Here is a 22,332-nt window from a genome sequence, read left to right as displayed (position 1 = left end):
CCCATGCATTTGCTGCCCTTGTCCTTCCAGGTGGTAGAGGTCGTGGGTTTGGAAGGTGCTGTCTGAGGAGCCTTGGTGCATTGCTTCAGTGCATCTTGCAGATGGTACACACTGCTGCCACTGTGTGTCAGTGCTGGAGGGAGTGAATGTTTGTGGATGGTGTACATATATATTGTAAAGAACTTGTTTTCTTTCTTTATATACTGTTGATATTGGATATCTGAACTAGAAACATCAAATTCTGAAAATATTCAGCATGTTAGGCAGCAACTGTAGAGAGAGAAATATGAATTAATGTTTCATGTCAATGACCTGGAAGGAGATAGAGATGTAACACATTTTAAGCAAGTAGAAAGTGCAGATGGAGGGTGGTGGTGAGGAGATGGTGATACGGTTGGGTGGTGGAGGGAAAAAAGAACAAAGAGTAAAGTCTATGTTAGGGTGGACGATGGGAGTTATTAAATAACAAAAGAGATAAGGTGTAAGACAAAAGGATGTGGTAATGGGACAAGTAAAGCAACAAAAGATGGTTGCAGAGGAACTGTAAATGGCAACAGCAGAACCAATACTAGCACCTACTGTCTGAAGAAAGGGAACAATGGTTGTGATTTGAAGTTATTGCAATCAATGTTGATTGATCAGAAGGCTATAAAGTGTCTAATTTAAAGATGAGGTGCTGTTCTTCAAATTTCCTTTGAGTTTCATTGGGAGGCTGATAACAGAGAGGTCAGAGTAGGAGTAGATGAGGAATTAAAATTGTAAGCGACCAGAAGCTCAGGGCCACACTTGTGAACTGAATGGAGGTGTTCAACAAAGCAATCACCCAATCTGCATTTGGTCTCCCCAGTCCAGAAGAGACTGCATCATGGCAGCAAATACAATACACTAAATTGAAAGAAGTACAGGTAAATTGTTGTTTCACCAGGAAGGAGTGTTGGGACCTGGAAAATGGAAAAGGAGGTGGTGAAAGGGAAAGTGTTACATCACCTGCACTTGCACAAACAGGTGTCATGGGAAGAGGAGGGAATGTTTGCTCAGGAACAAGTTGAAATACCATCATGGGACTCCAATTTACAATGATTTGCAAGGTTTCCGCAAAACCAGCTGTGTTAAAATGGAAAATCAATGAATGGGAAATGGATCTGCCTTATTTTAACTGCTTCCATGCTTTTTTGTCCCACTACACCTCCCTGTTTACAAGCTTAAATGGACAATAATATGATAAAAATCTGCCCAGTTGGGTCCTAGGTAATATTGTCTTCAAACTGTTTTACTAAAGATAAATTATTTGTCTAACTGTACAGGTGGAGCAGCCCTTGACCTGAAAGCCAGTCCACAGAAACCTTTCCGCTGGATCCTTGATATGACCTGGTTGAACTTGGTGGAGCTGAGCAAACTCTCTCAGTTTTCAGAGATATTGGCCCAGGTATTGTAGCTATTTACTAATAAATGGGGGGGAGGGGGCGGCCTCAGGGGAAGTTAATACAGTTTCAGAAACAAGCAACAGGGCAGAGAGTAATGAACAGTCAGGAACCCTACTTCAGGAACTGCAGGTAATGAGAAAACTACAAGAAATATACTGGTTAAACCAGAAGAGAGAAATAATAAACAGGCGAATAAAGCATCAGTACTGAGGGACAGGTTCGGGGGAAGAGCCCAAATAAGAGTTCTATATACAAATGCACAGAGTGTAAGGAATAAACTAGATGAACTGCAGGCACAAATTCAAATGGAAGATTATGATGTGGTGGCCATTGTGGAGACGTGGCTGCAGGATGGTCGGGACTGGGAACTAAATATACCTGGTTATAAAGTTTACGGGAGGGACAGGGAAAATGGCAGAGAGGGTGGAGTATCCTTACTGATTAGAAATAACATCACTTCATTGGTGAGGGAGGATATAATGAGGGGAAAGCATCCAGTGGAGACCTTATGGGTGGAATTGAGGAACAGAAAAGGATCTAAAACTGTAATGGTTGTTGTGTATAGACCCCCTGGTAGCAGTTCTGAGGTGTTAGATTGTATAAATGTACAAATTAGGCAAGTGTGTGACAAAGGCAGAATAGTATTAATGGGGGATTTTAACTTACACATAGATTAGGAGAGGCAGACTAGTACCTGTCAGAAAGGTAGTAAATTTCTGGAATGTGTCCAGGATAGTTTCCTACAGCAATATGTCCTAGATGTAACAAGGGGACAGGCAATAAAAGAGATTATGAAAGGAAACTTGCAAGGGACATCAAAATCAATAAAAAGAAATTTTATAGTTACATAAAGGGAAAGTGGGTGGTCAAGAGCAATGGAGGCCCACTAAAAGCTGAAACTGGAGATATTGTCATTGATAATGGGGAAATGGCAGACATGTTGAACAATTACTTTGCCTCAGTAGTAACAGCTGAAAAGGAGAATAACTTGCCGGAAGTCCCGAAAAAATTAATAGCCGATAGGGACTGAATACAATTAATTTATTTATTTTGAGATACAGCACTGAAACAGGCCCTTCGGCTTCAGGGAGGCTTTCTTCAGCTATTGTCAAAACAAGTTTATTTAGATGCACTCTGGCCAAGATTTCGCCTGCAGTGGAGAGAAAGGTGATGCAGCTGCACTTTGAACAATCAGACTTCTCTCTCTTGTTTTTGTAGACGGAGACGATCACTGTGTCTCAAAGGTCCTGAGGTACTGTACCTTTCTCCCAGAATGCTGTAAACAGATCTTTCAGCCTATCAAGGATTACATCTCTTCCCTGTTTATGACATCAGCTAGAACCCCATCTATTCTGGAGGCTTTGTGTGATTTTAATTGTGTTGTAGTGATCTAAATCTTTTCACATGTTCGTGGTTCTTCAAGCTCAGACTTCACTTTACAATGGACATCTCCTGCACCTTCTACAGGTCACCAAATAGTTTCTCAAAGTGTTCTGACCATCAGTCCAAGATGGACTTTTAATCTACGTGAACGGTTATACCATCCAAAGTTGTTAGTGGGACCTGGTGGGAAGGGCCATATGCAGATCTCAAAGCTTTGTCGAAGGATCTCATATCTCTTATATTTGCATGCATTTGTATTTGCTCAGCAAGTGCTGTCCACCAGTTCCTTTGGATGACTCAGAGGTTGGTTTGCAGAATGTTGCAAGCTTCTCTCTCTCTCTCTCTATATATATATATATATAGATAGATAGCTTTTGCAGCCTGGTCATCCGGTCATTCAAGTAATCTATTGTGGCAGGAGTGTTTCCTTTGAAGGAGCTCTTGGATGTCGTTTTCATCAAACCAATCTTAGTTTCTTCTCGTTGAAAAGCCAACCACTTCTGCAGCTGTTTCTTGTAGGATGGATATCAACTGCTCCTGCTGCCCTGCCATATCACTACCCGGAGTTGGCTCACTGTGGTGTCTTTCTTCAAGTTTGCTCCAGAAAACCGCTTTTATGTCTGGTAGATAAAGTATATGGTGTTGTACAGAAGGCAGCAGTTACAGGTTATAAGTCCAGATAAATTGGCGTAGAAACTGGGCGCCACGGGTTGCCTTTGTCGGTGGGAGAGGTCATCACACCTCACTGGACAGCGACCGCCCGTCTCAAACCGGGCAGCCCCCGGTCAATAAGGTTCTGTCCCGCCACAGTCTACCTGCTTCAATGGGTGCTTGGAGCTCAGGGTCATTGCCCGAATGGTGGACTGAAACACCGCACCAAACAACACGAAAAAAGGAAAGAAGGTACCAGCCCTTCGCTTTGCAAGCTGGAACGTCAGAACTATGTGTCCTGGCCTGTCGGAAGACCTTACACAAATCAACGATTCTCGGAAGACCGCCATCATTAACAACGAGCTCAGTAGACTCAATGTAGACATTGCAGCACTTCAGGAGACACGCCTCCCCGCGAGTGCATCTCTAGCAGAGCAAGACTACACCTTCTTCTGGCAGGGCAGGGATCCTGAAGAACCAAGACAGCATGGAGTGTGCTTCGCCATCAGACACTCCTTGCTCAGCATGATAGAGCCTCCCTCAAATGGCTCGGAACGCATACTGTCCATTCGACTGCTCACCACCTCTGGCCCAGTACACCTACTCAGCAGCTATGCTCCAACACTGTGCTCCCCACCTGAAGCTAAATATCAGTTGTACGAGGAACTCCATAACATCATTAGCAGCAACCCCAACACCGAACACCTATTCCTGCTGGGGGACTTTAATGCCAGGGTTGGGGCCGACCATGACTCATGGCCCTCCTGCCTTGGGCGCTATGGCGTTGGAAGGATGAATGAGAACGGGCAGAGACTGCTTGAGTTGTGTACCTATCATAACCTCTGCATCACCAACTCGTTCTTTCACACTAAACCCTGTCACCAGGTTTCATGGAGGCACCCAAGATCGCGTCGTTGGCACCAGCTAGACCTCATCGTCACAAGGCAAGCCGTCTTAAACAGTGTTCAAATCACACACAGCTTCCACAGTGCGGACTGCGATACCGACCACTCCCTGGTGTGCAGCAAGGTTAGACTCAGACCAAAGAAGTTGCATCATTCCAAGCAGAAGGGCCACCCGCGCATCAACACGACCAGAATTTCTCACCCACAGCTGTTACAAAAATTTCTAAATACACGTGTCAGCCCTTCAAAACACTCCCACAGGGGATGCTGAGACCAAGTGGGCCCACATCAGAGACGCCATCTATGAGTAGGCTTTGACCACCTACGGCAAAAGTGCGAGGAGAAATGCAGACTGGTTTCAATCTCATAATGAAGAGCTGGAACCTGTCATAGCCGCTAAGCGCATTGCACTGTTGAACTACAAGAAAGCCCCCAGCGAGTTAACATCCGTAGCACTTAAAGCAGCCAGAAGCACTGCTCAAAGAACAGCCAGGCGCTGCGCAAACGACTACTGGCAACACCTATGCAGTCATATTCAGCTGGCCTCAGACACCGGAAACATCAGAGGAATGTATGATGGCATTAAGAGAGCACTTGGGCCAACCATCAAGAAGATCGCCCCCCCTCAAATCTAAATCAGGGGACATAATCACTGACCAACGCAAACAAATGGACTGCTGGGTTGAGCACTACCTAGAACTGTACTCCAGGGAAAATGTTGTCACTGAGACTGCCCTCAAGGCAGCCCAGCCTCTACCAATCATGGATGAGCTGGACATACAGCCAACCAAATCGGAACTCAGTGATGCCATTGATTCTCTAGCCAGCGGAAAAGCTCCTGGGAAGGACAGCATTACCCCTGAAATAATCAAGAGTGCCAAGCCTGCTATACTCTCAGCACTACATGAACTGCTATGCCTGTGCTGGGACGAGAGAGCAGTACCACAGGACATGCGCGATGCCAATATCATCACCCTCTATAAAAACAAAGGTGACCGAGGTGACTGCAACAACTACCGTGGAATCTCCCTGCTCAGCATAGTGGGGAAAGTCTTCACTCGAGTTGCTCGAAACAGGCTCCAGAAGCTGGCCGAGCGCGTCTACCCTGAGGCACAGTGTGGCTTTCGTGCAGAGAGATCGACCGTTGACATGCTGTTCTCCCTTCGTCAGATACAGGAGAAATGCCGCAAACAACAGATGCCCCTCTACATTGTTTTCATTGATCTCACCAAAGCCTTTGACCTCGTCAGCAGACGTGGTCTCTTCAGACTACTAGAAAAGATTGGATGCCCACCAAAGCTACTATCACAAGTACCATCACCTCATTCCATGACAATATGAAAGGCACAATTCAACATGGTGGCTCCTCATCAGACCCCTTTCCTGTCCTGAGTGGCGTAAAACAGGGCTGTGTTCTCGCACCCACACTTTTTGGGATTTTCTTCTCCCTACTGCTTTCACATGCGTTCAAGTCCTCGGAAGAAGGAATTTTCCTCCACACAAGATCAGGGGGCAGGTTGTTCAACCTTGCCCATCTAAGAGCGAAGTCCAAAGTACGGAAAGTCCTCATCAGGGAACTCCTCTTTGCTGACGATGCTGCTTTAACATCTCACACTGAAGAGTGCCTGCAGAGTCTCATCGACAGGTTTGCGGCTGCCTGCAATGAATTTGGCCTAACCATCAGCCTCAAGAAAATGAACATCATGGGGCAGGACGTCAGAAATGCTCCATCCATCAATATTGGCGACCACGCTTTGGAAGTGGTTCAAGAGTTCACCTACCTCGGCTCAACTATCTTCAGTAACCTGTCTCTAGATGCAGAAATCAACAAGCGCATGGGAAAGGCTTCCACTGCTATGTCCAGACTGGCCAAGAGAGTGTGGGAAAATGGCACCCTGACACGGAACACAAAAGTCCGAGTGTATCAAGCCTGTGTCCTCAGTACCTTGCTCTATGGCAGCGAGGCCTGGACAAAGTATGTCAGCCAAGTGCGACATCTCAATTCATTCCATCTTCGCTGCCTCCGGAGAATACTTGGCATCAGGTGGCAGGACCGTATCTCCAACACAGAAGTCCTCGAGGCGGCCAACATCCCCAGCTTATACACACTACTGAGTCAGTGGCGCTTGAGATGGCTTGGCCATATGAGCCGCATGGAAGATGGCAGGATCCCCAAAGACACATTGTACAGCGAGCTCGCCACTGGTATCAGACCCACCGGCCGTCCATGTCTCCGCTTTAAAGACGTCTGCAAACGCGACATGAAGTCCTGTGACATTGATCACAAGTCGTGGGAGTCAGTTGCCAGCGTTCGCCAGAGCTGGCGGACAGCCATAAAGGCGGGGCTAAAGTGTGGCGAGACTAAGAGACTGAGCAGTTGGCAGAAAAAAAGACAGAGGCGCAAAGGGAGAGCCATCTGTGTAACAGCCCCGACAAACAAATTTTTCTGCAGCACTTGTGGAAGAGCCTGTCACTCTAGAATTGGCCTTTATAGCCACTCCAGGCGCTGCTCCACACACCACTGACCACCTCCAGGCGCTTACCCATTGTCTCTCGAGGTAAGGAGGCCAAAGATGTTGTACTTTCCTTATTTGTGGTCCTTTCCTACTGAGTGATGGTTTGATTCTGAAGGCAATGTTAGCTCGAACCAGCCTGTGGTTAGTGTAATAGTCAGCACTGGGCATAACTCTGGTGTGTAAAATGTTCTGCACGTCATGTGGATACACCAGAATCTGATCTAAAAGGTGCCATTGCTTTGAGAGTAGATGTCTTCAGGTGATCTTAAATCTTGCTTTCTGCTTGGATAAAGAATTAGTGATGTTGAGTTCATGTTCTATGCTGAATTCCAGCAGCAGTCAACCATTATAATTACAGTTGCCAATGCCATCTCTGCCCAAGGCACCTTGCCAATGCTCTTTATCATGCCCAACTCTTGCGTTGAAAACTCTAAGAATGATGAGCTTATCCTTGGAGTCAACCTTCAGTGGAAGGTCGAAGCCTTTTTTTTGTCATTGTATTGACTTCTAGGGTATGAGCATATATGCTGATAATGGTAGCAAATTAGTTGTCCTGGATTGGTAGTCATTGGGATAGGAGGCGTTCAGAAAAAACAATGAGGTTCTGAAGCCTACTGGCAATGGAGTTTTCAATCATAAATCCAATACCTGAGTGGTATTGTTCAGATCAGAAAAGAAAGAAGCCTACTCTGTCAATGATCCCTGCTCTGCGAAATGAACTTCACTGAGTGCTGCTACGTCAATGTCAGAGAGTCATAGAGTCGTACAACATAGAAACAGGCCCTTCAGCCCACCGCATCCATGCCAACCATAATGCCTATCTATACTAATCCCACCTGCCTGCATTAATTCCATATCCCTCTATGCCTTTCTCATTCAAGTATCTGCCCAGATGCCTCTTAAATGTTGCTACTGTTCCTCCTCCTCAGGCAGCTCATTCCAGATACCCACTATTCTTTGTGTGAAACATTTACCCCTTTGATCCCCTTTAAACCTCCTCCCTCTCACCTAAATCTATGCCCTCTAGTTTTAGTCACCCCTACCATGGGAAACAGACTCTGGCTATCTGCCCTGTCTATGTCTCTCATACCTCTATCATGTCCCCTCTCAGCCTCCTTCACTTCAGGGAAAACAGACCCAGCCTATCCAATCTCTCTTTATAACTCAAGCCCTCCAAACCAGGCAACATCCTCGTGAATCTTTTCTGCACCCTCTCTAGCTTAATCACATCTTTCCTGTAGTGCGGCGACCAGAACTGTATGTCCAGCCAGGTGAGCTCTCTGGCTTTGAGTGCAGAATGTCTTTCAGGGTGTCTGTGGTGATCTGAATCTGACATTGTGTGAACATCCCAACATGCAAGTTTCAAGATGGTTTGTTTCTTTATCTTTTTGTATTTGTTGCTTCTTTCTTTTGTGCCACTGTAAGAGATGCCTGTTGTCTTTGGTAAGCCAACCATATGAGTTGAGACAAGCAACGTATAGGCCACCTTATCTAGGCCCATGTCCATTCAGCGCAAGCTATCCCTTGAGCAGGCTGCTTGGTCACTCAGGGTGCTGCCAGGTGGTGCTGTTGTCTCAGGTTAACAGTCAAACAACTCATCCTGCTGCGGCCGCCAGTGCCGTATTGCACCTGCCATTTTTGCCTCTCCCTCATTGCTGTTGGACTCTTTAATCCCTCCTGTGCTAAATCTGTTTAAAGTGGAAATCAGCTCGCATAGAGTAATCCACTCTTTAGGCTAACGGTTTCTCTACCGTGGCACAGCAGGCTGAGACGGCTGCAGCAACTGCAATGCTGTAGGTTATTTTTTATTTGTTTCATGGGATATGGGCATCACTGACAAGGCCAGCATTTATTGCCCATCCATAATTGTCCTTGAGAAGGTGGTGGTGAGCTGTCTTCTTGAACCGCTGAGGCTGTTAGGAAGGGAGTTCCAGGATTTTGACCCAGTGACAGTGGAGGAATGGCAATATAGTTCGAAGTCAGGATGGTGTGTGACTTGGAGGGGAACTTGCAGGTGGCGGTGTTCCCATGTATCTGCTGCCCTTGTCCTTCCAGGTGGTAGAGGTTGCGGGTTAGTGCGTTGCTACAGTGCATCTTGTAGAAGGTACACACTGCTGTCACTATGCGTCGGTGGTGGAGGGAATGTATGTTTAAGGTTGTGGATGAGGTGTCAATCAAGCGGGCTGCTTTGTCCTGGATGGCGTCAAGCTGTTTGAGTGTTATTAGATTGGCACCCATCCAGGCAAGTAGAGAGTATTCCATCACACTCCTGACTTATGCCTTGTAGATGGCGGACAGGCATTGTGGAGACAAGAGGTGAGTTACTCACCACAGAATTACCAGCCTCTGACCTGCTCGAGTAGCCACAGTATGGCTGGTCCAGTTCAGTTTCTGGTCAATGGTAATCCCCCAAGATGATGATAGTGCGAGATTCAGCGATGGTAATGCCATTGAATGTCAAGGGGAGACACAAACATAAGAATTAGGAGCCGGTGTAGACCACCCGGCCCCTTGAGCCTGCTCCGCCATTCAAGAAGATTATGGCTGATCTGATTGTAACCTCAACTCCACATTCCCGCCTATCCCCAAAAATCTTTCACCCCCTTGCTTTCAAGAATCTATCTACCTCTGCCTTAAAAATATTCAAAGACTCAGAGAGTTCCAAAGGCTCAAGACCCTCTGAGAGAAAACATTTCTCCTCATCTCTGTCTTAAATGAGCGACCCCTTATTTTTAAACAGTGACTCCTAGTTCTAGATTCTCCCACAAGAGAAAATATCCATTCCACATCCACCCTGTCAAGACCTCTCAGAATCTTATATGTTTCAATCAAGTCACCTGTTACTCTTCCAAATTCCAGTGGATACAAGCCTAGCCTGTCCAACCTTTCCTCGTAAGACAACCCGCCCATTCTAGTCTAGTAAACCTTCTCTGAACTGCTTCCAATGCATTTATATCCTTCCTTAAATAAGGAGACCAATACTGTACACAGTACTCCAGATGTGGTCTTATCAATGCCCTGTATAGCTGAAGCATAACCTCCCTACTTTTGTATTCAATTCCCCTCACAATAAATTTTTACATTCTATTAGCTTTCCTAATTTCTTGCTGTACCTGCATACTAACTTTTTGCAATTCATGTACAAGGGCACCCAGACCCCTCTGCATCTCAGAGCTCTGCAATCTCTCACCATTTAGATAATATGCTTTTTTAAAATTCTTCCTGGCTAAATGGACAATTTCACATTTTACCACATTATACTCCAGTTGCCAGATCTTTGCCCACTCACGTAACCCATCTTTATCCCTTTGTAGTCTCCTTATGTCCTCTTCACAAGTTACTTTCCTACCTATCTTTGTGTCATCAGCAAATTTAGCAACCATATCTTCGGTCCCTTCATCCAAGTCGTTTATATAAATTGTAAAAGGTTGAGGCTCCAGCACTGTTCCCTGTGGCACACCACTCGTTACATCTTGCCAACCAGAAAATGACCCATTTATGCTGACCCTCCGTTTCCTGTTAGCTATTCAATCTTCTATCCATGCCAATGTTACCCCCTATATCATGAGCTTTTACTTTCCACAATAACTTTTCATGTGCCACCTTATCAAATGCCTTCTGGAAATCTAAGTACAGTACATCCACTGGTTCCCCTTTATCCACAGCACATGTTACTTCTTCAAAGAACTCCAATAAAGAGGTTAAACATGATTGTCCTTTCACAAAACCATGTTGACTCTGCCTGATTACCTTGAATTTTTCCAAGTGCCCTGCTATAACGTCTTTAGTAATAGTTTCCAACATTTTCCCTATGACAGATGTTAAGCTAACTGGCCTGTACTTTCCTGCTTTCTGTCTCCCTCCCTTTTTGATTAAAGGGGTTACATTGGCTATTCCCAATCTAATGGAAACTTCCCCGAATCTAGGGAGTTTTGGAAAATCAAAACCAACGCATCAACTATCTCACGAGCCACTTCTTTTAAGACCCTAGGATGACGTCCATTCAGCCCGCAGCTCAACAATTTCCTCAGTACCACTTGCCTGGTGATAGTAATTTTCTTGAGTTCCTCCCTCCCTTCCATTTCCTGATTTACAGCTATTCCGAGGATGTTACTTGTATCCTCTATGGTGAAGACCGATGCAAAATACCAGTTCAGTTCATGTGCCATCTCCTTATTTTCCATTATTAATTCCTCAGACTCACTTTCTATAGGATCAATGTTCACTTTGTTAACTCTTTTCATTTTTTAAAATATCTATAGAAGCTCTTACTATCTGTTTTTATATTTCTCACCAGCTTTCTCTCATACTCTAATTTTTCCCTCCTTATTAATCTTTGAGTCATTCTTTGCAGCTTTTTATATCCTGTTCAATCTTCTAACCTGCCACCCATCTTTGTGCAATAATATGCTTTTTCTTTAAGTTTGGTATTATCTTTAACTTTTTTCGTTCACTATGGATGGTGGGTCCTCCCCTTGGAATTTTTCTTTCTTGTTGGAATGTATCTATTCTGTGTATTCTGAAATATTTCTTTCAATGTCTGCTACTGCATCTCTATTGACATATAATCTGTAACCTCATGGCCCGGCAGATCTACCCACTCTACCATTACCATCAAGCCAGGTGACTAACCCTGGTTCAATGAAGAGTGCAGGAGGGCATGCCAGGAGCAGCACCAGGCATACCTCAAAATGAGGTGTCAACCTGGTGAAGCTACAACCCAGGACTACTTGCATGCCAAACTGTCTAAGCAGCATGCGATAGACAGAGCTAAATGATCCCATAACCAACGGATCAGATCTGAGCTCTGCAGTCCTGCCACATCCAGCCGTGAATGGTGGTGGACAATTAAACAACTAATTGGAGGAAGTGGCTCCACAAATATCCCCATCCTCATTGATGGGGGAGCCCAGCACATCAGTGCAAAAGATAAAGCTGAAGCATTTGCAACAATCTTCAGGCAGAAGTGCCGGGTTGATGATCCATCTTGGCCTCCTTCTGAAGTCCCCAGCATCACAGATGCCAGACTTCAGCCAATTCGATTCACTCCGCATGATATCAAGAAACGACTGAAGGCACTGGATACTGCAAAGGCTATGGGTACAGACAATATTCCGGCAATAGTACTGAAGACCTGTGCTCCAGAACTAGCCGCGCCCCTAGCCAAGCTGTTCCAGTACAGCTACAACACTGGCATCTACCCTGCAATGTGGAAAATTGCCCAGGTATGTCCTGTACACAAAAAGCAGGACAAGTCCAACCCGTTCAATTACTGCCCCATCAGCCTACTCTCAATCATCAGTAAAGTGATGGAAGGTGTCATCAACAGTGCCATCAAGCGGCATTTTCTTAGCAATAACCTGCTCAGTGACGCTCAGTTTGGGTTCCGCCAGGGCCACTCAGCTCCTGACCTCATTACAGCCTTGGTTCAAACATGGACAAAAGAGCTGAACTCAAGAGGTGAGGTGAGAGTGACTGCCCTTGACATCAAGGCAGCATTTGACCGAGTATGGCATCAAGGATCCCTAGCAAAACTCAGGTCGATGCGAATCAGGGGGAACACCTTCCACTGTCTGGAGTCATACCTAGAGCAAAGGAAGATGGTTGTGGTTGTTGGAAGACAATCATCTGAGCTCCAGGACATCACTGCAGGAGTTCCTCAGGGTAGTGTCCTAGACCCAACCATCTTCAGCTGCTTCATCAATGACCTTCCCTCAATCATAAGATCAGAAGTGGGGATGTTCGCTGATGATTGCACAATGTTCAGCACCATTCGCAACTCCTCAAATACTGAAGCAGTCCGTGTAGAAATGCAGCAAGACCTGGACAATATCCAGGCTTGGACTGATAAGTGGCAAGTAACATTCGCGCCACACGTGCCAGGCAATGACCATCTCCAACAGGAGAGAATCCAACCATCTCCCCTTGACATTCAACAGCATTACCATCGCTGAATCCCCCATTATCAACATCCTAGGGGCTACCATTGACCAGAAACTGAACTGGAGGAGCCATATAAATACCGTGGCTGCAAGAGCAGGTCAGAGGCTAGGAATACTGAGGTGAGTAACTCACCTCCTGACACCCCAAAGCCTGTCTACCATCTACAAGGCTCAAGTCAGGAGTGTGATGGAATACTCTCCACTTGCCTGGATGGGTGCAGCTCCAACAACACTCAAGAAGCTCGACACCATCCAGGACAAAGCAGCCCGCTTGATTGGCACCCCATCTACAAACATTCACTCCCTCCACCACCGACACACAGTGGCAGCAGTGTGTACCATCTACAAGATGCACTGCAGCAGTGCACCAATGCTCCTTAGACAGCACCTTCCAAACCCACGACCTCTACCAACTAGAAGGACAAGAGCAGCAAATACATGGGAACACCACCACCTGCAAGTTCCTCTCCAAGTCACACACCATCCTGACTTGGAACTATATCGCCGTTCCTTCACTGTCACTGGGTCAAAATCCTGGAACTCCCTTCCGAACAGCGCTGTGGGTATACCTACCCCAAATGCACTGCAGCGGTTCAATAAGGCAGCTCACCACCACTTCCTCAAGGGCAAGGAGAGATGGGCAATAAATGCTGGCCTGGCCAGTGACGCCTACATCCCATGAATGAATAAAAAACAATCCCTTAACCAACTTTGCCAGTTCACCTTTGCTAGCTGTGCTTTCATACCATTCTAATTGCCCTTATTTAATTTTAAAATACATAAAATACGTAAAATTCAATCATATTGTGATTGCTGCTGCCTTGGGGGGCTTCACTATGTGGTCATTAATTAATTCTATCCTGTTGCACAATACCAGGTCTAGTATAGCCTGCTCTCTGGTTGGCTCCAGAATGTGCTGTTCTAAGAACCGACCACGAAAACATTCCATGAACTCCTCATCTAGGCTACCTTTGCCTGTCTGATTTTTCCAGTCTATATGTAGATTAAAATCCATCATGATTATCGCCGTACCTTTCTGACAATCACCCATTATTTCTTCCTTTATACCCCATCCTACCGTGTGTTCACTGTTAGGGGCATATAAACCACTCCCATGAGTGACTTCGTGCCTTTATTATTTCTCATCTCGATCCAAACCGCTTCTACATCCTGGTTTCCTGAGCTTAGGTCATCCCTCTCTATTGTGCTAATACCATCATTAATTAACAGTCACCCCTCCACCTTTTCCTAGCTTCCTGTCCTTCCTAAATGTCATGCAGCCTTCAATATTCAGGTTCCAATCTATGTCATCCTGCAGCATGTCTCAGTAATGGCTATCAGATCGTACTTATTTATTTCTATTTGTGCTATGAGTTCATCTGTTTTGTTTGGAATGCGACATGCATTCAGATACAGAGCCTTTAGTTTTGTCCTTTTATTATTTTTGTAACCTCTAGCCTTGTCTGCTGATTTACTCTTAGATCTGTAATTACCGTCTCTTTCTGTCATGGCCTGTTTATCTTTTCCCATATTAATACCATTTTTCACTGCCTTGTCTCTACTCTTAAGAAAGTAAAGCCCATGGGATCCAGAGCAATTTGGCAAATTGGATCCAAAATTGGCTTAGTGGCAGGGGGCACAGGGTAATGGTTGAGGGCTCTTTTTGCGTGTGGAATCCTGTGACCAGTGGTGTACCGCAGGAATCGGTGCTGGGACCCTTGCTGTTTGTAGTGTACATTAATGATTTAGATGTCAATATAGGAGGTATGATCAGTAGGTTCGTAGACGACACGAAAATTGGTGGTGTTGTAAATACTGAGGAGGAAAGCCTTAGATTACAGGATGATATAGATGGGCTGGTAAGATGGGCGGAGCGATGGCAAATGGAACTTAATCCTGAGAAGTGTCAGGTGATGCATTTTGGGAGGACTAACAAGGCAAGGGAATATGCAATGGATGGTAGGACCCTCGGAAGTACAGAGGGTCAGAGGGACCTTGGTGTACTTGTCCATAGATCACTGAAGGCAGCAGCACAGGTAGATAAGGTAGTTAGGAAAGCATATGGGATACTTGCCTTTATTAGCTGAGGCATAGAATATAAAAGCAGGGAGGTTATGATGGAGCTGTATAAAACGCTAGTTAGGCCACAGCTGGAGTACTGTGTACATTTCTGGGCACCACACTATAGGAAGGATGTGGTGCACTGGAGAGGGTGCAGAGGAGATTCACAGGATGTTGCCTGGGCTGGAGCATTTCATCTATGAAGAGAGACTGAAAAGGCTGGTGTTGTTTTCCTTAAAGCAGAGAAGGCTGAGGGGAGATATGATTGAGGTATACAAAATTATGAAGGGCATTGATAGGTTAGATGGGAAGAAACGTTTTCCCTTAGCGGAGGGGTCAATAACCAGGGGGCATTGATTTGAGGTAAGGGGCAGGAGATTTAGAGGGGATTTGAGGAAAATGTTTTTACCCAGAGGGTGGTTGAAATCTGGAACACACTACCTGAAGAGGTGGTAGAGGCAGAAACCCTCACAACATTTAAGAAGTATTTCGATGAGCACTTGAATCGCCATAGCATACAAGGCTATGGGCCAAGTGCTAGAAAATGGGATTAGAATAGTTAGGTGCTTGATGGCTGGCACAGACACAATGCGCTGAAGGGCCTGTTTCTGTGTTGTATAACTCTATGACTCTTTGGTTTACCACATCTTCCCAAATGTCATCCCTTTCCCCCACTATTTAGTTTAAAACCCTCTCTCCTTCCCTGGTTATGCGACTCGCTGGAACACTGGTCCCAGCACGGTTCAGGTGTTGACTGCGTCAGTTGTACAGCACCCCCCTTTTCCCAATACTGGTTCCAGTGCACCATGAACTGGAACCCACTTCTACCACACCAGTCTTCAAGCTTCATTTCTCTAATCTTATTTGGCCTACTTCAATTTGCACGTGGCTCAGGTAATAAATCTTTGAGTTTCTGCTTCTTAATTTAGTGCCTAGCTCCTCATTCTGACTATGCAGAACCTCCTTCCTTGTCCTGCCTATATTATTGGTACCTACATGGATCACAAAGACTGGATCCTCCCCCTCCCACTGTAAGTTCCTCTCCAGCCCTGAGCAGATGACCTAATCCCTGGCACTGGGCAGGCAACACAGCCTTCTTGACTTTTGCTCTTGTTCAAGGTGGAGGGCTTATTTGCCCTTAGCTGGGTTTCCAGCTGTCAGTTCCCTTATGCTTGAGCTGACACCCTTGTGACGTGGAAAGTCACCTTGCTATATCGCCTTTGTGGTCTTTGAAACAATCATGTCTCCTCCACTCAGAGACTTTGGCAAGTCCTATAGAACTAGGGTTCTTTAAATTTTGGCAGACATCGGCTATCCAACTATGTGGGCAATATCTCGAGGAGAGAAAGCTGGAAATATTGGGATGGATTTCCCCCAGCACAATACCTTGTGAGGCTGGCCAGCCATCCAATTGACTCACAGGAGGCCTGCTCCATTTTGAGGAGCCAGGGCAGCAACAGCAGTGCCTCATTTGCATCAGGCTGTGAATCACACACTCGGGCCACCACAATGTTGAGCAGCCTGGCCACACTTCTGCCTAGAGCGAGGTAGGTTCCTGGTGGGGTGGAGAGGCCCGATCAATATGGGGGAAGGAATTGAAGTGGCAGTGACCCAGCCTGGGCTTAAAGTGGGACTCACAGACCCACAAAAAGAATGAGAACCTTCCTTTCAGGCCCTCTTTGGCCAACCCACTGGTTCATACTGGCCACATTGTGCATGACACACACTCCAACTAGTTCAGTCCAGAAATGGCATTTGGGCTCTTGTTGATGTCATAGGATTCCAAATTCCACTTTAAATGGGTCTCCCGCCAAACTCTGGGGATCCAGCAGTCGGCCCCGGTGAATCTTGTCACAGCGGTAATGGGGAAGTGGGTTAGTTCTCACCAGTTTTGAGGTGTTACTGTCCAATTTGTGCCAGGCAGAAGGGCTGGACATTCAGCCCAATAATTTTAAAATTCCAAAATACTTTCAAAGTAATTATATTGTGAATTTTTAAATGTTGATTTTATAGTTTGTAATGTGATTACAGGTAGCTAAGAATGAGAAGGTTTGGAAAGTCTGGTTTGATACTGAAGCTCCAGAAGAAGAGATAATTCCTCATGGATACAGTGATTCTTTGGATTCACTCAGCAAGCTATTGCTCATCAGGTAAATTAGAGCCAGGACAGCACATTAACTACAGTACAATTGATAATCTAATCTCCTTCTGTAGGATTACTGAAAGTATATGGCTACACTGGCCAGTTAAGTTTTTATGTGGGAAGAAAAGAGCATCAGCTGGGAAAAGAAAATTAGAATTATTTGAAATAGCCACTTGTAATTTTGCTGCTTTCTAGAAAATTGTCCATCTCACAACACACACACAATAATGACTACTGCACTCAAAATATATAAGTTTGGCTTGTGAGATGTGCCTTAGAATTTTTATTTGGCCCAGTTGTCAGCCAGGTGCCTACTAAGGTGAAAGGGGTAAATTTTAATGTGCAGGTGCGCATGGGTTTGGGAGCAGGTGGGGAGTTAAAATCGAGAAAATTAGCAGTATATTGTGAAGCCAGCTCCGACACGCAAACTTCCACATTTAATTGCAGCTTCCTGGAACCTGCCAATGAAAAGCAAGGCGAGAACACAGCAGAAATTGAGGGCGCTGACATCATGACAGGAAACTTTGCCAATAAGTATAAAAACCTCATCGCTGCTTTCTGGCCTGCTGGTGTGAAAAGCTTTGTTCACGGTACTTGTGCTCAGAGGTAACATTGACAACTTTGAAGTTAATTTGACAGGTTTGGAGTAACATAAGCAACTTTGGAAGTTTGTATCTCTGATACCAGCAGGGGCAGCACCAACAGCAGTACCAGCACCTCGACGAGCAGGAGCAGAAGCAGTAAAAACAGCAGTACCAGCACCTCCACCAGCAGCAACAGGAGAAACAGCAGTATCAGCACCTCCACCAGCAGGAGCAGCAACAACAGCAGTACGAGCACCTCCAGCAGCAGGAGCAGCAACAACAGCAGTACCAACAACTCCACCAGCAGGAGCAGCAACAACAGCAGTATCAGCACCTCCACCAGCAGGAGCAGCAACAACAGCAGTACGAGCACCTCCAGCAGCAGGAGCAGCAACAACAGTAGTACCAACAACTCCACCAGCAGGAGCAGCAACAACAGCAGTACGAGCACCTCCAGCAGCAGGAGCAGCAACAACAGTAGTACCAACAACTCCACCAGCAGGAGCAGCAACAACAGCAGTACGAGCACCTCCAGCAGCAGGAGCAGCAACAACAGTAGTCCCAGCACCTCCACCAGCAGGAGCAGGAGCAGCAACAACAGCAGTACCAACAACTCCACCAGCAGCAGCAGGAGAAACAGCAGTACCAGCACCTCCACCAGCAGGAGCAGGAGCAGCAACAACAGTAGTACCAGCACCTCCACCAGTAGGAGCAGGAGCAGCAACAACAGTAGTACCAGCACCTCCAGCAGCAGGAGCAGGAGCAGCAACAACAGCAGTACCAGCACCTCCAGCAGCAGGAGCAGCAACAACTGCAGTACCAACACCTCCACCAGCAGGAGCAGGAGAAACAGCAGTACCAGCACCTCCACCAGCAGGAGCAGGAGCAGCAACAACAGCAGTACCAGCACCTCCACCAGCAGGAGCAGTAAAAACAGCAGTACCAGCACCTCCACCAGCAGGAGCAGGAGCAGTAAAAGCAGCAGTACCAGCACCTCCACCACCAGGAGCCGGAGCAGCAACAACAGTAGTACCAGCACCTCCACCAGCAGGAGTAGGAGCAGCAACAACAGTAGTACCAGCACCTCCACCAGCAGGAGTAGGAGCAGCAACAACAGCAGTACGAGCACCTCCAGCAGCAGGAGCAGCAACAACAGCAGTACCAACAACTCCACCAGCAGCAGCAGGAGAAACAGCAGTACCAGCAACTCCACCAGCAGGAGCAGGAGCAGCAACAACAGTAGTACCAGCACCTCCACCAGCAGGAGCAGGAGCAGCAATAACAGCAGTACTAGCACCTCCACCAGCAGGAGCAGGAGCAGCAACAACAGTAGTACCAGCACCTCCACCAGCAGGAGCAGGAGCAGCAATCACAGCAGTATCAACACCTCCACCAGCAGCAGCAGGGGAAAAAGCAGTACCAGCACCTCCACCATCAGGAGCAGGAGCAGCAACAACAGCAGTACCAGCACTTCCACCAGCAGGAGCAGCAACGACAGCAGTACCAGCACCTCCTACAGCAGGAGCAGCAACAACTGCAGTACCAGCTCCTCCACCAGCAGGAGCAGGAGCAGCAACAACAGCAGTACCAACACCTCCGCCAGCATCAGCAGGAGAAACAGCAGTACCAGCACCTCCACCAGCAGGAGCAGGAGCAGCAACAACAGCAGTACCAGCACCTCCACCACCAGGAGCCGGAACAGCAACAACAGTAGTACCTGCACCTCCACCAGCAGGAGCAGGAGCAGTAAAAACAGCAGTACCAACAACTCCACCAGCAGCAGCAGGAGAAACAGCAGTACCAGCACTTCCACCTGCAGGAGCAGGAAAAACAGCAGTACCAGCACCTCCACCAGCAGGAGCAGGAGAAACAGCAGTACCAGCACCTCCACCAGCAGGAGCAGGAGCAGCAACAACAGCAGTACCAGCACCTCCACCAGCAGGAGCAGGAGCAGCAACAAAAGTAGTACCAGCACCTCCACCAGCAGGAGCAGGAGAAACAGCAGTACCAGCACCTCCACCAGCAGGAGCAGGAGAAACAGCAGTACCAGCACCTCCACCAGCAGGAGCAGGAGCAGCAACAACAGCAGTACCAGCACCTCCACCAGCAGGAGCAGGAGCAGCAACAACAGCAGTACCAGCACCTCCACCAGCAGGAGCAGGAGCAGCAATAACAGCAGTACCAGCACCTCCACCAGCAGGAGCAGGAGCAGCAACAACAGCAGTATCAACACCTCCACCAGCAGCAGCAGGGGAAACAGCAGTACCAGCACCTCCACCAGCAGGAGCAGGAGCAGCAACAACAGCAGTACCAGCACCTCCACCAGCAGGAGCAGGAGCAGCAACAACAGTAGTACCAGCACCTCCACCAGCAGGAGCAGGAGCAGCAACAACAGCAGTACCAGCACCTCCACCAGCAGGAACAGGAGAAACAGCAATACCAGCACCTCCACCAGCAGGAGCAGGAGCAGCAACAACAGCAGTACCAGCACCTCCACCAGCAGGAGCAGGTGCAGCAATAACAGTAGTACCAGCACCTCCACCCGAAGGAGCAGGAGCAGCAACAACAGCAGTATCAACACCTCCACCAGCAGCAGCAGGAGAAACAGCAGTATCAACACCTCCACCAGCAGGAGCAGGAGCAGCAATAACAGCAGTACCAGCTCCTCCACCCGAAGGAGCAGGAGCAGCAACAACAGCAGTACCAGCTCCTCCACCCGAAGGAGCAGGAGCAGCAACAACAGTAGTACCAGCTCCTCCACCCGAAGGAGCAGGAGCAGCAACAACAGCAGTACCAGCACCTCCACCAGCAGGAGCAGGAGCAGCAACAACAGCAGTACCAGCACCTCCACCAGCAGGAGCAGCAACAACAGCAGTACCAACAACTCCGCCAGCAGGAGCAGCAACAACAGCAGTACCAGCTCCTCCACCCGAAGGAGCAGGAGCAGCAACAACAGTAGTACCAGCTCCTCCACCCGAAGGAGCAGGAGCAGCAACAACAGCAGTACCAGCACCTCCACCAGCAGGAGCAGGAGCAGCAACAACAGCAGTACCAGCACCTCCACCAACAGCAGCAGGAGAAACAGCAGTATCAACACCTCCACCAGCAGGAACTGGAGCAGCAACAACAGCAGTACCCTCACCTCCACCAGCAGGAGCAGGAACAACAGCAGTACCAGCACTTCCAGCAGCAGGATCAGCAACAACAGCAGTACCAGCACCTCCACCAGCAGGAGCAGGAGGAGCAACAACAGCAGTACCATCACCTCGACCAGCAGGAGCAGCAACAACAGCAGTACCAACACTTCCACCAGCAGCAGCAGGAGAAACAGCCATAACAGCACATCCACCAGCAGGGCAGTAGCAGCAACAACAGCAGTACCAGCACCTCCACCAGCAGGAGCAGGAGCAGCAACAACAGCAGTACCAACACCTCCACCAGAAGCAGCAGGAGAAGCAGCAGTAACAGCACCTCCACCAGCAGGAGCAGGAGCAGCAACAACAGCAGTACCAGCACCTCCACCAGCAGGAGCAGGAGCAGCAACGGCAGTACCAGCACCTCCACCAGCAGGAGCAGGAGCAGCAACAACAGCAGTATCAGCTCCTCGACCAGCAGGAACAGGAGCAGCAACATCAGCAGTACCAGCACCTCCACCAGCAGGAGCAGGAGCAGCAACAGCAGTACCAGCTCCTCCACCTGCAGGAGCAGGAGCAGCAACAACAGCAGTACCAGCACCTCCACCAGCAGGAGCAGGAGCAGCAACAACAGCAGTACCAGCACCTCCACCAGCAGGAGCAGCAACAACAGCAGTACCAACAACTCCACCAGCAGCAGCAGGATAAACAGCAGTACCAGCACCTCCACCAGCATGGGCAGGAGCAGCAACAACAGCAATACCATCACCTCCACCAGCAGGAGCCGGAGCAGCAACAACAGCAGTACCAGCACCTCCACCAGCAGGAGCAGGAGCAGCAACAACAGCAGTACCAACACTTCCACCACCAGCAGCAGGAGAAACAGCAGTACCAGCACCTCCACCAGCAGGAGCTGGAGCAGCAGCAACAGCAGTACCAGCACCTCCACCAGCAGGAGCAGGAGAAACAGCAGTACCAGCACCTCCACCAGCAGGAGCAGGAGCAGCAACAACAGCAATACCAGCACCTCCACCAGCAGGAGCCGGAGCAGCAACAACAGCAATACTAGCACTTCCACCTGCAGGAGCAGGAGCAGCAACAACAGCAGTACCAGCACCTCCAGCAGCAGGAGCAGGAGCAGCAACAACAGCAGTACCAGTACCTCCACCAGCAGGAGCAGGAGCAACAACAACAGCAGTTCCAGCACCTCCACCAGCAGTAGCAACAACAACAGCAGTACCAGCACTTCCACCAGCAGGAGCAGAAGCAGCAACAACAGCAGTTCCAGCACCTCCACCAGCAGGAGCAGGAGCTACAATAGCAGTACCAGCACCTCCACCAGCAGGAGCAGGATCAGCAACAACAGCACATCCCGCAGCAGGAGCAACAATAGCAGTACCATCACCTCCACCAGCAGGAGCGGCAGAAACAGCAGTACCAGCACCTCCAGCAGCAGGATAAGCAACAGGGGCAACTCCATCAGCAGGAGTAGCAACAACAGCAGTTCCAGCACCTCCACCAGCAGTAGCAACAACAACAGCAGTACCAGCACTTCCACCAGCAGGAGCAGAAGCAGCAACAACAGCAGT

General features: G+C 48.0%; 1 protein-coding gene across 1 annotated transcript in view; it reads left to right on the top strand.

Moving 5' to 3' along the window:
- Positions 1-22,332, top strand: part of LOC137367180 (dynein axonemal heavy chain 8-like) — a 2,531,605-nt gene that overhangs the window by 2,180,709 nt on the left and 328,564 nt on the right. Inside the window, exons 152-153 of the mRNA XM_068028616.1 lie at positions 1,305-1,426; positions 16,914-17,032. Coding sequence (XP_067884717.1) covers positions 1,305-1,426; positions 16,914-17,032 — 241 coding nt within the window. The remainder of the gene's footprint in view (positions 1-1,304; positions 1,427-16,913; positions 17,033-22,332) is intronic.

The sequence above is a fragment of the Heterodontus francisci genome, chromosome 3, assembly GCF_036365525.1.
Source record: "Heterodontus francisci isolate sHetFra1 chromosome 3, sHetFra1.hap1, whole genome shotgun sequence".
Lineage (NCBI taxonomy): Eukaryota > Metazoa > Chordata > Chondrichthyes > Heterodontiformes > Heterodontidae > Heterodontus > Heterodontus francisci.
The sequence above is the reverse complement of the archived record's forward strand: the minus strand, read 5'-3'. Positions and strand labels throughout refer to the sequence as shown.